The 16,248-nt window shown below is 31.8% G+C and overlaps 1 protein-coding gene across 2 annotated transcripts in view; it reads right to left on the minus strand.

The window, feature by feature from the left end:
• Positions 1-11,272: 11,272 nt before the first annotated feature.
• Positions 11,273-16,248, minus strand: part of LOC139987549 (autophagy-related protein 16-1-like) — a 197,426-nt gene continuing 192,450 nt past the window's right edge. For both annotated transcript variants that reach the window (XM_072003926.1, XM_072003925.1), the window contains one exon: positions 11,273-14,866. In XM_072003926.1, coding sequence (XP_071860027.1) covers positions 14,770-14,866 — 97 coding nt within the window. In that variant the 3' untranslated portion in view covers positions 11,273-14,769. The remainder of the gene's footprint in view (positions 14,867-16,248) is intronic.

Raw genomic sequence — 16,248 nt, forward strand, 5'->3', positions numbered from 1 at the left:
AAGCGTATAGTAATCCTTGGAACGTGAAAATGAATGGGTCACGTGCAATGGAGATGTGAAGTTCCATGTCTCTTTTTTTCTCAATTAGTACTGGAATATAGGTTTTAATGTTCTTATTTTTGGGGTATATTAAAGGGGTTTGTTTTGATTGATATTTAAGAAGCAGCTATCACAGTTGCGTTAAATAAAATTTAATTTCAGGTAAATATAATTTAAGATATATTTGTCACGTTATATATCTCCTATCCTTCAGATTACTTTTTTGACACGCTTCGATAACATTTATAATCATATTGACTTGTTAGTAAAATCGAAGTTAGCTATTCAGAGCGAAATTACTAAGATAGATAGAAAACAAGAAAATATTGTACACAATTTGCATTAAACGATCTTCAATCCTATAAGATAAAACTAAACTTGGAGCTACAATTAAACTTTATCTTAAATCTAATTATCGTTTGTCACGTCTGGAGCATAATTCGTGTGGGAACACGCAATGTTCGGACTTCCTTGCAAAACCGTTATGTGAATCTCACACGTCGTGGTATGTTTTATTTAAGCGATAACGTATGTAGGAAAATTTGATAATTAATTTTCTACCAAACAAATAAAGTATATTTTGCGATAGATGTTAATTAGAACTACCAAATTTATCAAAATGTTATATTTTTAAGTTGATAATTATTTAAAACGTGAGAGAAAAATATGTAAGATATAATAATATCTTGTGAAATATATAAAATCTTCAAATCTATCAAGAGTATCAAAATGTTATATTAGGTGCACAAAATGCTCTTTATCAACTTTCGAACATTTATGTTCTCTCGCTTGAATGGATTGTTGTGCTGAATGAAGTCAACATCGGGACATAAATTACGCCACAAATATTGCTGATCAAGACGTTTCAAGATTATCTACGCGTACATTATCATATTTTTCTTCGATCTTCATGTTACTACATAAAGTCAAAGGTCATAAATTATAAATCATATAATTACACTTAAAACAAACAAGCATCTTGAAAAATCAAGGTTGACTCATATATAGAAGTCTACTTGTCTACTACAAATGACGTACCACCTATGACCACGAAAGTTTCAACAAATACTTTTTCGATATCGAAAAACTTAAAATGTGGCAAGACATTATGAAATTTCATAAAATTTATTATTGTTATGTTCGTTATATATTTTCCGAGATATCGATTCTGGATATGTATTGTACGTATACTGTGAGTCCCTGATTGTCTTTTTAAAGTAAGATGTTGATAGAATTTCTATCAAACTTGAAACTCTGAAACACGCTCGTACTTTTCCATCTCACCTTATTATTGTGCTGGATACAAACCGAGCAATCTGATTTAACCATGACAGAAGACAAAACAAATTACACGCTTACAGAGAAAGTTTACTAATATTATTTGCTTCGCTGATGCAGGATTTTTGTTTTTGCAGAACATCAATCGGTTTCTTCAGAAAATTTATGACGTGACTATTATAAGTAGATGCTGCACAAGATCACCCTGCGGCCCCTAAACGTCTTTCAAGGAGGTAGATACGAATCGCCAGTAGAAGGTTCTTATTAACAAGCTGATCTACCTTCACTCGCACGAGTTCCACAAAAGAATATCTCGCAGCGCAGTTCGGTGAATTTTAAATCTCCACCACTGACTGAACATTTGTATTTTGGATTTATATTGATACACAATGGCTACTTATTTTAATTTCGTCTGAATTACTGCTCTTCATTTAACGAGAAATTTTTCTACCGATATTGCTCATCTTTATTCAACAATCTTAACAATTCAACGATCCTATGAGTCATTTGAAGTCACACTGATCGACTCTATATGTTGAAAATTTAATTCTGAAAATAATTTTTATAAATTGGGAACTTTAGAAATAAATATTCTATGTATTTTATATACATAATATATGTTCGAAATATTGTACAATATAGACTGATATTATTTTACTTTCGATACTTGTCAACATTTTCGTACTGTATTTATATAATATTTTATTGAAACTAATATTATGCGTCAGTGATTTTTAAAAGGAGAGAGATACGGGAATTTTTGTTAGCTCACATGATGCCAGAAAAGTGAAAACGTGTGCTCGATGGCGCGTTAAGAACAGCGACGTGAATTGCGTTTATAATGTCAACGTGACTTCTTCTCTATTTTCTCAACCAAGAATTTCCACGTGTTTTTTCTACAGCATCTTTAATTTGCTTGTTTAACGTTGAATACAATTCCAGATCTCGATCTGGAACAGCAAAAATTCTTTTTCATTTTTTAACGTAACCTAATTATGGATAATTGAGATTCGGAAAAAACGAGAAATTATTATCATAAAATCTATTTCCAGTTGTGATATGTATCACTAATATTTCCTCATTTTCAAAAAATATCGCGGATATAGGTCAAACAGTTTGTCTAAAAAATTTTAATCCAATAAAAGCGAATATTAAAAACTAGTTATAAATATCAATTCATCTCTAACTTTCCATTTTATTTCAAGAATAGATATCTTTGTGTAATTTACAAATAAATAGGTTGGTTAGTGTTATTTAAGAAACGTATAATTAGTGAACACAATTATTATGTTCATTAAGCTCAGATGAATAACGCAAGATGACATCTGAACGGCCTTCAACTGCAATGCATATATTGTAGCATATCACATCTAATTAATCCGTGTTTGTCGATCAACATCGACAGATCAGTGATTATAGATAACATAGTATTCAACTAAAGTGCATATGAAAATGAAGACAACATTTAACGATTCCTCTAGTTATTATAGATCAATGTATGCGATCAGTAGAAATTCTTCTAAAAAAATTGTAAAATATAATTGAATTTTAAATTAGAGACATTATATAATTTATTATCACGTAAAATTATTTATTTCTTTGAAATTAACACACCAATGTACAATATTGTTAAATTGGTATAATTTTTAAATAAAATGCTAAACATTTATAGATTTATCAGAACAATTAAGATACTATTCGTTTAACTCTATGATTTGATTATAGTTCAGTGTAGAAATATTATAAAAATTAATTTGCAATATGTAAAAACTATTATAAAATAAAATGAAATAAAAAACGACAGATAGGAGAAATAAACGTTAATAAAAAGCAAAGAATAATTATGATGTGTTAGATTCTTGCATTTATATTATTTCCAAGATTTTAATTACAATTAAAATATTGTTTTGTTCGTAAAGTTAATTACAAATACACGAAAACATAAGAGAGTAAATAGTATATTCATCAGATTCTATAGACGCAGCGAGGGAACTATCATCAACTCGTAAGAATTCAATTCGCCACTTGCATTTCCTTTTTTCTACACTCAGGTTACAAAAGTGAAAGATACTTATCTCTGGTATGAAAGCTGATTTGGGAAAAACTATCGTGATCATCGTGATAATCGTTCTCCACTTATCCGACTTGTTTGGCATGAATGACTTAAGCTGATCTAAAAGAAATCTGGTAATGACGATCATATCATTTAAGAAGAAACAACTGTATATCACAAACAGTTAAGTTAATTAAGACCGGATGGATGAGTCGTGTTCGAGTAAGTGACCTGGATTCAAGACAGGGTATTAGTCGAATCGAAGTATGATTGACGTTTACACGGCAATAGCATTTCATATGTAGCTATCTAGATTTTATATTTTAAGTAGTATCACTGATCTTGTGTAAGATTTCCATAAGCTTATGTTACAAGAAGTTATCAATTAATATAATATTTACTTATATCACATAATTGCGAAGAGCTTTTAAAAGGGTCGACGAGACAAAATAGCGAATTGAGTAAATTTTGAGGAAGCTTCAGTTCTAGTTTCTTAAATCTGATCATGTTTAAAGTGATAATTATAGTTTTATGATAAGTTTTCTGAAGAGTTTTGTTCTCCTAAATTAACTGAAAACTGTTGTTTTCAAAAAAATCAAGAGAAACTTCATAATATTTTAACTACTTGACTAAAAGATATCCCCACCACCTATAGATTTATTGTAGACCCACGGGCTCTGTTCTGGGTAAGCTTCTCGATTATTAATAGCATATATTTTAGAACTAGTACAAGTAATAAAACATATTATTTTATTATTAAAACTGTATCTTTCAAAGTTCTTGTGAGGGTATATTATCTCAATTCTCATTACGACTATCATCTCGTCCTTTCTATTTGACGCGTGAATAATTCTCTAGGAAGTGAGAATTACACTGCTAAGAAGTTACTTCGTTCCATTGTTTCAACTTCTTATTTAATCTAACGTTTTAAAATCATTTTGAAATCTCACAGACATTGAATATTATTCAAACTAATGTTTGAAACCAAGTTTCTAATTAAATTCTGACAAACATTGTTATTATTTCATAACTTCTCTGTAAACTATATGCTTCATAATTATATAGGGTTATGCCACCCTTGTTTCACGTGTTATTGATTTATCTGTACATATGTATGATTGGTTTATTCCTATATAATATTTCTCGCGTTAACATGAATTTGATTAATTTTTTATCCATACTTTGGTAGATTCACTACATACCATATATTGTATTATAGGTCAGATCTGCTAAATATTATAAATTTATCTCCTTCTTAAAATTACGGCTATTAACGGGTTATATATTCTGAAATAATAATAGTTTTGGTTTCATTGTTAAATTACTATAAAATGTTCATCTGTGCTAATAAAATACATTGAACATAACATATTAATACACCAATTTTTAATCCTCCTGCGTGTATTAAATACGCGAATGCGAACGATCATTCGTTAACTTACGAAATATTTCTCATATAAATTTCAACTAAAATTTATTCCGTTCAATTCTTTTATTTAACAATATTACTCGTATTTACGCGAGTTTTACTTTAAAAGTAAATTGATGATCCTGAAATAAAGTTCGATTATACTTGATTAGATAAACTAAATTTTAGGACGACCATGTTGGTCATGTTAATTGCATATTGAAACATTTCTTAAGGACGACTTCATCAAGAAAGGAAAGAAGGTAATTTTCTTTTGATAAAAATGTCAATATCGCGACATTGTTGATTTTAAACTCGAGTTATTTTTAAAAGACGAAGTTATTTAGGTTTTGTTATTTCAATTATACTAATTTACGTAAATCTTATATAAGCGAGACCTTCGCGTATTTCAAATGCATTACACATTTTTACTATCCAATGATTACATAAAACCAATTGGATTTAGCTTTTGTTATCTCTCCGTAAATTATTATTAGATATAGTTTAGTGATAAATTTTCCTAACTGGAGGTGACAAAAGATTATTTCAGAATCTAGTGTCTCCAGTTGACAAATTTTGCAAATAAACAGGCTTATATTTCAAGAAGCTCAAATAATTAATGTCACCATGGAAACAAAATATGCTCGTTGAGCACAACACGATCTGTCGCCCACTAAAATATACTGCTTCGTTAACTTGTCTAGCAGACGTGCATAAAAATATGAATTTCATTATTAACTAGTATTTTATATGTAGAAAAAACACTTTAAAATCAAATCGATAGTAAATGTAATAATGTGTGGCGCATTATGCAATACTCAATTAAAAATGTGGTTAAGATTTGTTTGTACAAATCGTATCTTTTAAATAAAATAAATTATGTTAATTTATAAGATTAGGTACATTACATATATATGTATATCACAGTGCTTAGATGCAATTTCATCCTCCATTTGTTTCAATTATTTTGTCTGAACAGGAATGTATGGAGAGGTAGTTTAAAATGCAAATTTTACCTAGTAAGCCTATATTCATCTTACACAAATTAGGTTCAAGTGCGTTAAAAAAAAAGTTGTGATTGAAAAATCGAAACGTATAATGGAGTTGTAAGTGCAATAAATGGGTGTGTCATAGGATACTGCACCTTTTTATTTTTTAAAACTAATAATAAATTCACAAGCTCTGAAAGCATGAAATGCAACTTTTATCGTGCACTTTCCAACGATATTTCTCGTCGTATTAAACATGCTTCAAATAAATAACTGAACTGTTCTACATACGGACACATTTGATAATGTTATGTCGCCAGTACTCAAAATACTGATCATTTAATTCATAATATTCCAACGATAATTAAAAAATTTCCATAAAAATGTGTAAAACTCTTGTATTTTATAAAGCCATACTCGTAACATGGATTACAAACCCGGCTTAATAAGAGCAGATTATATAATACGAGTACGTGAATTTGTAATAAAATTTAATTTAAATTCTAACTTCGCTTCACTTCTACTCAGATCGAAGATAGTTAAATATACATTATATTATATTTCAATATTACAATATGTTACGTTCGGAACACACACAAGAATTACGTGAGATTTTTGTCGGCAAAGCTCATAGAACGTTCGTGTCGATTTCAAGGAATTAACAGAAACCGACATGATATCTTATGATATTTTGCAAGCTTCACTCTCTTTCTCATTCTTCAAAAATAATTATAAGCAGCGAAAGTCTATCACAATGAATTGTTGTGAATCGTTGATGCTGAAATGGATAATTCTTTTCCAAGAGCTATCGAATGTATCTTTTTCATCAAAAATATTTTTAATTTATATGATAATATTCGCTTTAACATCATTGTTCCTTATGTTGCCTATTGTTTAAACTAATTTTTCTTAAAACGATCTAGTAATATTATTTGTAATTTGACAATTAAATTTTAAGTAATTCAATGAACACAACGTATGCGTCACTAGCAGCGAATACTTTAATTGACCATATATTTTCCAATTTAATAAACGTATAATAAGTTATTTATTTTCCTTCAATTTAACAAATATATGGAACACTATTTAATTTCTAGCAATCTAATAAACAATTTCCCAAACCAAATATTTCTAAATAAAGACCTAAATATTCGAACAAACTGAAATATTCAGTGACGACGTATTTACAGTTTATGCAGAGAGATTCCTGCTAAATCCAGTAGGAAGGAATCTTTTGCAAGAACACCCAAAGAGACACGTTCAGTCAAAATATCGAAGCAAAGGAGTTTGTACTTCCGTGTGATGGAACGCGAAAGCATTTCGGATCTCACAGAAGCTGATTCTATATCAGTGGACAAACATCGTGCTTAAACTTGCTCACGAGTCTCTTACCTGGCCCTGACGACCGACGTTTCCGTCGGATTTTCCGATAATGTTCGCAACCCCTCTGCCTCGAGACGAGACGAGGCTACTTGGATCTCACGAAGCTACGCCAAAGTGTGAGTCGCTCTTCTGATTCCTTTATACGGACCCTCTTTGCGTTTGAATTCCTAATCTCTTGCTCATTACGTTGGCGGCAAACTACCGCGAGCTGGAAGCGACATATAGACTTCGTGCAACAATAATCATGTTGTGGCATCTTTCTTCAGCAGTGCCACTCTGTATATTAAATATAATAAAATTACGGAGCGCGTTTAATCACACGAAGATAGTATCAAGGGAAGTAGAAAATCAAGCTGATGTCGTTAAGTCTTTATAAAGTGTGTGAAGGGAAACAGAAAATGAAGTGCAGAAACGTACAGTGCTACATGTTGGTATAACAGGTGGTAAAAGTAAAAAAAGTGGAGGTTGAGGTTTTCATGTAATTTCTAATTTGTGTGCTTTCTGAATGGATAGTCTTTTGTTTTATTGGGTTATATAGTTGTGAAACAATAAATATAATTTTATAGGCAATACTGAATGAGTTTTAATTTAATTTGTATTATAGGACCAAAAAAATCTTTTTTCTTTTCAAATTCTCTGTCTTATACTTTAAAGATCTACATACATATTAAAGGGAATCTCAAAGATAACTATATATCTCATCCTTCCTAGATCTATATTCAATCCCTTTAAACAAGGTGAAGTGGCGCTTTAATAGCATAATGCAAAACTAACTTACACTTAATGTAGAACTAACGCGGTTCTAATCTTAACCCAACTCAAATCCAACTCATCATACTGTATAGTAAGTTTAAGCCAGCCTACGTAGTATATACTTTGACTACAGTCAACTTAACACATACCTGTAAGAGTACAAGTCACCGTATCTACGTTCAGTAGTGTAGATCAACGATAATTCCAGACAAATATCAATTTTCAAATTATCTTATCATAATCAGCTTTTATTCCTCCAAATTTCATCAATTCTCGTGTATCTTATACGATTAGAATTCACCATAAGGAAACTACAAGCGAATCTAATCGTTCTCTTTTCAAAAAATAAATAAAATTCAATCTTTAATGTCATGGAATCGAGAATGGAAACGAGAAGGGTATTTATTGACTCATCTCGCTATTATAGATTAATGTAGATTAATGTAAGTAATTAGCTGAGATTCTTCGAAGAAAATTATGAAAATTAAGTGTATATTAAATTAAGGATATTGTACATCTTTTATTACTACAGACAGAAATATTTTTATTAGTCGTTCGACAAGGTGTTCATCTTCCTTATGACTTGAACATCGATATATGTGTTTTATGTATATTTTAAGATTTCTTTTTGTTAATTTTTAAATCTCCTCTACAATTTTGAATAGAAGATAATATTTTTAAGTCTATATCGCAAATTATATAATAATATTTTCTTCCTATTATAACTTGTTTCCTAAGTAGATATTTATCACACTAAAGGTATCTTTGCATTTATGTACCTTTTCTATTTGGCGCGATAGTAAAATTTGTATAAAACAACAAGTATTCTTTTCGGATATTTAATATATTATCCGTATTACGTACGGCAAAACACTTAAAGGATACGTTACAAGGAAACGAGGTGCAATCTTTTGTTCGAATTCTTTCGATTCGAACTGTTTCGGTGAAGATTTACAATTGATTAGAGTGTTTAGCCGCTAAACCACGGGAATCGAAGCTGGTATGCACTTTTGCGCACTCGTGTATCCTTTCGCGTGTATACACGGAGGGAAGCGAGGGCGAGAGAAAAATTTCGGTGGCCCCAGATGCGGCCGACCGATCGAACTTTAACGTCGTTTGCAAGCGGCTTCCCCTGGCCGCGGCGCCGCATTCTCACGTTCCATTGCGAAACTGTCGAAACTGTCGAATCGCGGACAAAGGGCGTATAATGCGAAAGTTAGAAACAGAGAGACGGTGAACGGTGCATGCGCAAGAGGACGCGCATTGCTCGCGCGATACGACACAGCGGAAGTTCTTCGACCGTATAATATTCCACGTACGAGTTGTCACTTCGCGACCGCATTTCAGTGACTAATGAGCGCTTTCGAAAGCACGTTAGGTACTGTCAGATACACGCTCTGTTATATCGTGGACCTCTGTGAAGGGATCTTGATACATGCGCACGTACGAGTACACACATCCCCGAGAGTGAGTACGCGATTTCTCCGTGTGCAGACTTATCATCCTTTTCGGCGAATACGTACACGTACGCGTCGAAAGGGAATGATGGCATCGAGGACGCGTATGTGTCGCCATTCTCTAGAGTAGAGTTAATTAAAAAGTAATGGACTGGTTTGACGAGGTGCGATTTTTAGGAACTTACGCGGTGAGCGAAAAATTGAAGGTACTTCGGTGGAAAATATTTCTAGATGTGAATCTGTGGAAGACAATCTTATGATCTAGATTTCACAATAAAGATATTGGGATGGGGATTATTTACGTTTTTATCTGTTTGCAACTTTTTAAGAATTTTCTGCATATAAAAAGATACATAATAACATGAGATGGGACATATTATAGGACATATTATAATCAGACTTTTATAAGAATTATTCCTAATTTTAAATGTAAAAAGATGTCTGTTTTTATATTTTAGTAGTTTATTAATTTTAACAATCTGTATGTAATAAAACATTAATTTATTCGTTTTAATACTTCGTACATAGTGAAACATCAGTTTGTTGAATTCGTATAAAGGAGTTTCGTATGTTATTCAGTACAGGAAGCATTATCAAAGAATTATTACAAATATGTATATCTTATTTCTTATAATGTATATATATATTTATATATCATTACATATATTTATTTATTATAAATATGAAATATCTTTACATGAACATTTTTACGGATTTATTACAATGTACAACGATACAACTCAGGCAGAATTAAGATAAATAATTATCACGTATTTAATAAATATTTAGAAAGGGCATTTCATTCATCGATATTATAATCATTGACCAATATAGTTAGAAAGAACATTTTGTTACACACTTGATTCGATATTATGTTTGTTTAAACCATATTTAAATAAAATTGAAGTTACGCTTCTAGAGATGTTCCGTGACATGAATTTTCGAAGTTTTATAATTTGTAAGAAATACTCCTTTGTTAAAAACACGAGGGGGAAAACTACGCCGACTACAAACGACGGTCTATTTAAAATGTTGGTTGCTTATTTTGAAAGGGGCGGGGGAGGAAGGAGAGGAAAAAGACAAAAGATAAAGTATGATGCGGCTTGTCTCTTTAGTATGAAAGAACCTTTCATTTCGTGGTAAATCAAAGTTTTCTCGGAGTACAGATGGTGCATTTGGAATTTTTTAAAAGGAACAAGGAATGCGCTGCGCGCTCGGATCTTTGCTACTTATCCATAAACATCTTCAAATAAAAACTCTTTCCGCGAATCTTTGTCGTTCGTAACAAAGGAACCTTTTTCGCGCTGTACAAATACCAAGTTGAGGAAGAATTGTATAAAATTCAGGCACGAAACCGCAATATTTCTGAAACTGTGTATTATTACTGAAATTAATATACATATACTTCGACATAGAGATTAGTATCCTTCTGCATGATAATATTCGCAAAAATTAACAGATTTTATAATTTTTCATCACATATTATAGAACAGTTGTAACGAGGTAATTTATTTAATGTAATAACATAAGTAATTTATAAAATTTACTTGGAAAATTCCATTCATTTTATTATCAAACTCGTTGCTGTAAGGGTATTCACTAATACTTGTTATCTGTAACTTGTGGTTCATAAAATTTTGCTAATTTAATTAGTAATAGATTGTGCGTGAAAACTCAGGAATCAAGCAAGATTCATATGAAAATTTAAACAAAAATTTTAATAATTTTAATGTAAAACCATTTATTTCATAATTTATTATCTAACATGGAGAATACGGATTTAATTAAAAATGCAACACGTTTTAAAAAATACAAGAAGAAAACGTTTAATATGTATAATATATTGCGAGCAGTGTATACATTGTTTCCGCAGAAGTTGGTGTAGGAGAAAATGTGAATAAGAATAACAGAATACATGTGTGTCACTGTATTGCTTGTACAATAGGAAAAGAATTATGTAACAAGTTGGACGCAATTATAATAATTTGCTTCAAGAACGGACTTATTCGAAAAATCAAACGCTATAAACGATATAACTACATGATGCTCATCGGTTTATCTCTATAGAAAAATATTAGCGGAGTAAACCGTTTGATCGGTATTATTCTATGAACTACACTTTTGAGATCAATGAGGTGGTTGATCAAAGCAGCAAACTTAATCGATGCTATTATATGAAATTTCAATTAGGTAAACCGATGAAATTATGAATAGTCATATCGAAATTAATCATATGTTCGAGTAGAGTAGTAACTTACAGTTTGCAAAACTTAAACGCTAGAAAATAATATCATGATGTATTGGTTACCTGTATAATAAAGAAATACTAATTGTAATAATTCAATGCATATTATACCAAAATCTATATGTAACATCTAACTTATCCGCAGAATCTATTATTTTCTTCACGGTGTTAATATAGACTTATACTAAACGATGATCAAAGGACTCTGAGAAAAGAAAAATATTTAAAAACAGGTGAAAGTATTTTAAACTGGTGAAACATGAAATAAGAGTGGAAAGAAATTTGTTATCGCGTTCGTGGTTTATTATATCAATGTCTCGTTTACTTGTGTATTCGAATTAACAAAAATACGTATCAAAAATATGAAAAGCTATACACGTTGGCATTTCGCGTTTTACTGGCAAACTTTCCTTACAATTTATGACTCATAAATTCTTATAGTTACGCTATAGAAGCCCTTAGAGGCTAAATTATACTTAGAGCCCTTCGATCTTGGCCCTGTATACTCCTAAAAAGCATTCACTTACAAATCTTACAGCTATTGTGCAATTTACGGTCACGACCAGTTTCAAATTGTTGTGCACGAACTAAGGAGCAATGAGTAAACGCGTAAATTTGTGACACAAAAAGAGTGTTCGCGGTTGAAACGAAAACCACAAAAATACAATGTATGAGTCACTTCACGTGAAATTACATATCCGTTTATTTCTTTTCAATTTTTTTGTATTTTTTATTGATAGAGTTCAGACTATAATTTATATAAAATTCTATAAGTCTAGATAAAGCTTTCACGCTTAAAATGCAGTTTAAAATATAGCCTCTTACCAAACATTAAATTACCATGTAAAATTCCTATAATGTAGGAATAACATTATGATAAATATTTTTTATTGAACACAAGCTTTTGCTTCGTATTTAATTCAATATATTCAGACTATATTTCTAACTTTTTTAATGAATTTTCTGCAAAATTAAATAAAAATCTATAAAATTAAGATTAAAACGTTAAAAATACATACAAGTAATAAGGTTTCGGATTAATTGAAAATTTCAGGAGAAAGAACTTTGCTCGAGGTGGGATAAGGTATCGTGCATATTTATTGTATTCATCTGGTTTCGAGATAGCTCGCTATTAAGTTCATGGTTTGAGAAAAATTTTCAGATCGTTAAGGAAGAAACATGGAAAGCTTAAAAATCGTATACTAAATGGGAATACCAGAGAAAATCCACATTGTTGAATCGAGCCGTTAACGAAAAAAGAATCAAGAACAAATAAAAAAAATTCATGGATCAATAAGAGATAATTCTGAATGATAAAAGTTTGTACTTAAAATTTTCAAATTGCAATACATAAGAAGCATTTTTTATTGATATCAGTCTATTTGCTTCATTTGATTTTTAAACCTAACACGTTATTTTAAGCTACGAAATTGGAGCATTGAATGAACTATACAATTAAGTAGATTATTAACAAGTATTGCGAGTTTTTATATATCTTATGTGAAATGACTCATACAAATCAATAGATTCTTCACCATTATAATAAATTCGACGATTGAGACAAACGTAATATTGTTCGATACATCATCATCGATCGAATAAAATTTATATAATGCAATATACTCAGTATCAATATTAGAACTTTATTGTGCTTCTTCACTTAATGAGTACATCCTCTTGCATCCTACATCAGACTTACGATAAAAACGTTCGAAACTCGCTGACATTGGAAAACTTCGAGAAGACTCAATTTCACGGTTGCTTCGGCAATTAACAAGCTTCTTCTGTGACTTCACTTACAATGAGACTTTTTTAATTTTCTCTACTTAAAAGGAAAGATAGAGAAGGAGGAAGAGAGTGTATTGCACGTGACCTGTGATTAGTCATGAAGGGAGGATCGACTACAGACGAATCAGAAATTAAGCCGAAGTAAGAATTAACCGAGTAACAGTTTTCGTAATGAAAATAGCCTGACTAAAATATTAGATCGATGCATATGATATGTTTTCGTTTAGAAGCTCGAATATTTTCTAACTAACAATATCTATTAAATTTTGTTTTATCGTTGATTAAACCTGGCAGAGGCCAAACTAATCAACTCCATTTTTAAACAATTTCTCAATTTCATTACATAGATACACGATTAATGTTCCATTCCGAAGAAACAAACAGCGTTCTTATAATTTTACTTGTTGCAAGAAGATGACATAAATAATACTAAATTTTAAGGTAATTTAAAAAGTAATGTTTGTAACTTTTCTCTACTTCTCTACTGATGAGATTGACCAACGTGGTACCTTGATTTGATGGTTCAATTGGCGACCACGTCAAAGAAGAGTATAATGGTCATAGACTACGTGTATTGAGCATTAGAAAGATTTATAATAAAAACACTGAAACTCTATTACTGTTACAGACATGACGCTTGTGTTTATTCAAGATAGCAAACATTTGATCCCTGACAATCCTTCTAAATTTAATACAATGAAATCAATTAATCACTGGGAAAGTGTATCAAGTCGCGTGAAACTTGCATTGATTAAATAACATGTTTTGAACAAGCAATACGCGACTAGAATTGCATTTGATAAAACGACATTTCGCATGCAGTAACCTAACAGAAACAGGAAAGAAACAACCGTGTTTTATCGTTTCTCGCAAAGGTGATCCAACTTGAGCGATCGCGTCTGCCTGCACAGACGATTGAAACGCGAAAAATAGTCTTTTACAAGTAAAAGGAGTGTATCTAGCGAATCTTAAAGATGATAACTACGATAATTTGTTCAATTTGTTGAAGAAAGGGCGACGGTCGTGGCGCGCGGGTATTACCCTAAAAAAGGAAATCTTTACAACCTTGGGGGGGCAACAATCAGGGCAGTTTTATGTACAATAATCTCTACCGTGGCTGAAATTTGCTTCATCGCCGGTAGCATCGCTTTGTACAATCTCGAAATGGTACTCTTTACAGCCTGCGCGCCCAAACCTACACCGTTGATTTTTAGTATCCTGCACATGCCGGATCGTGTCCTTTGTGATATTTCTCCTCTATGGCGCGTAAAGCTTGCATCTACATTTTTCAATTCCACAAACGTCCGTCTCGGCACAAAAGAACGCGCTGACCTTCGTACGTGAAACAATCGTCTATCCCGGGATTGTTTGTCCCGTTAAACATGGTCGCCCCAGACTGTCACCGTTTTTGCTTTGTCCACCGATGCGAGGTAGGCACCGTGCGGATGCCAAGAAACTGCTGTCACCACAGTTCTGAAAGACATAGTGTAACAGATTGATTAGATCAACGCAACTTTTTTGCAATTCGTCGTACATGACGGCTGCAATTTAGAGATTTCCGGATTTTACAATAGATTAAAGTCGGCGGAATTAGTAGCTTGTTTCTAAATTTAAAAAATTATATATATAGTTGGTGATAAAAATAAGTGGACATATAGTGAAATTAGATAATTATCAATGAAGTTTCATTAAACGCATCTTGTTTGTGCAAAAATATAAATATTAATTTCACTTACTCATTAAACGATCTCTATAAGGATATATGAAAAATAGACTTAAGTATATAATACTAGTAGTAGTTTTATTAAACTTCATTGATACTTCTATTACCTGTTCATTTATTTTTATCTCTGACTATATTTCACAGTTTTAACAGTAAGGTTATTTGAATAAAGGTGCTGGAAAGTTGACAACGAGGTAAGAAGAATCACAAAGATTACACGAAACAACATGCAATGTATTAACTGACTGCTCCGAGGCGAGCGTCATTTTGAGGTCAATTGTGGATCTCAGATCGCGTTTTCAGATCGTAATAGCCTGATCGAATCGCTGCGACCACCGGCTAACTGTTATAAAAGAACACCGGTTTCCCATGACTGGTATATATCGGTAAGCGAACTGCGCACACGTTTCTCACTCGTCTGGTGAATTCGCTGTCTCTGGAGGCAGGAAAGTACACGCAAATATGTCCGACGTGGTTGATTCGAGTTGGCCACGGCATCCTTTGCGGTGCCGGTCATACCGTTTTCTCTGTTTTCTCGTTTCTATTGTTTTTGCGCGGTAGCGTGCGGTAAATATGTGCTAGAGGATTGTCGTGGCTCCGTTCGTTTCATCCGCCGCTGTGAATCGACATAATGCGGTGAAGGACACGGTCTTAATTAGGATGACTGAATATCATTGTCTTTCACCAGTCTCGTCTCGTCAAATGAGAGAAAATGGAGAAAGAGGCCGCTCGGATACCACAATTTTCGCAGGTACATCTCCGCCTAATATGGATTTTTATTTGTTTACTGGTGAACTAATTTGAAAATTCTGCTAATGATTATCGATAAATTACACTGATGAACAAATTTCTATTGTATGTGTCGGTATGGTTTATGTTGGATATTTTTTGAAAGAAATAAGAAATACTCTAACATTTTTAAGTTAGAAGTTATCATTCAAGAAAAATGGAAGAAATTGTACCCAATTGTAAGTAATTGTATCTTATTTAGTTTATACAACGATAAAATCAAGCATAATGCATTTGTTTTATTATTATCTAAGGTTATATGATTTTATTTACATACGTATTTGAGCTTTTTTATTACCAGATTTTTCGAATATTCGAATAATTCGAATTTCGAATATGTCGT

The sequence above is a fragment of the Bombus fervidus genome, chromosome 5 (assembly GCF_041682495.2).
Source record: "Bombus fervidus isolate BK054 chromosome 5, iyBomFerv1, whole genome shotgun sequence".
NCBI lineage: Eukaryota > Metazoa > Arthropoda > Insecta > Hymenoptera > Apidae > Bombus > Bombus fervidus.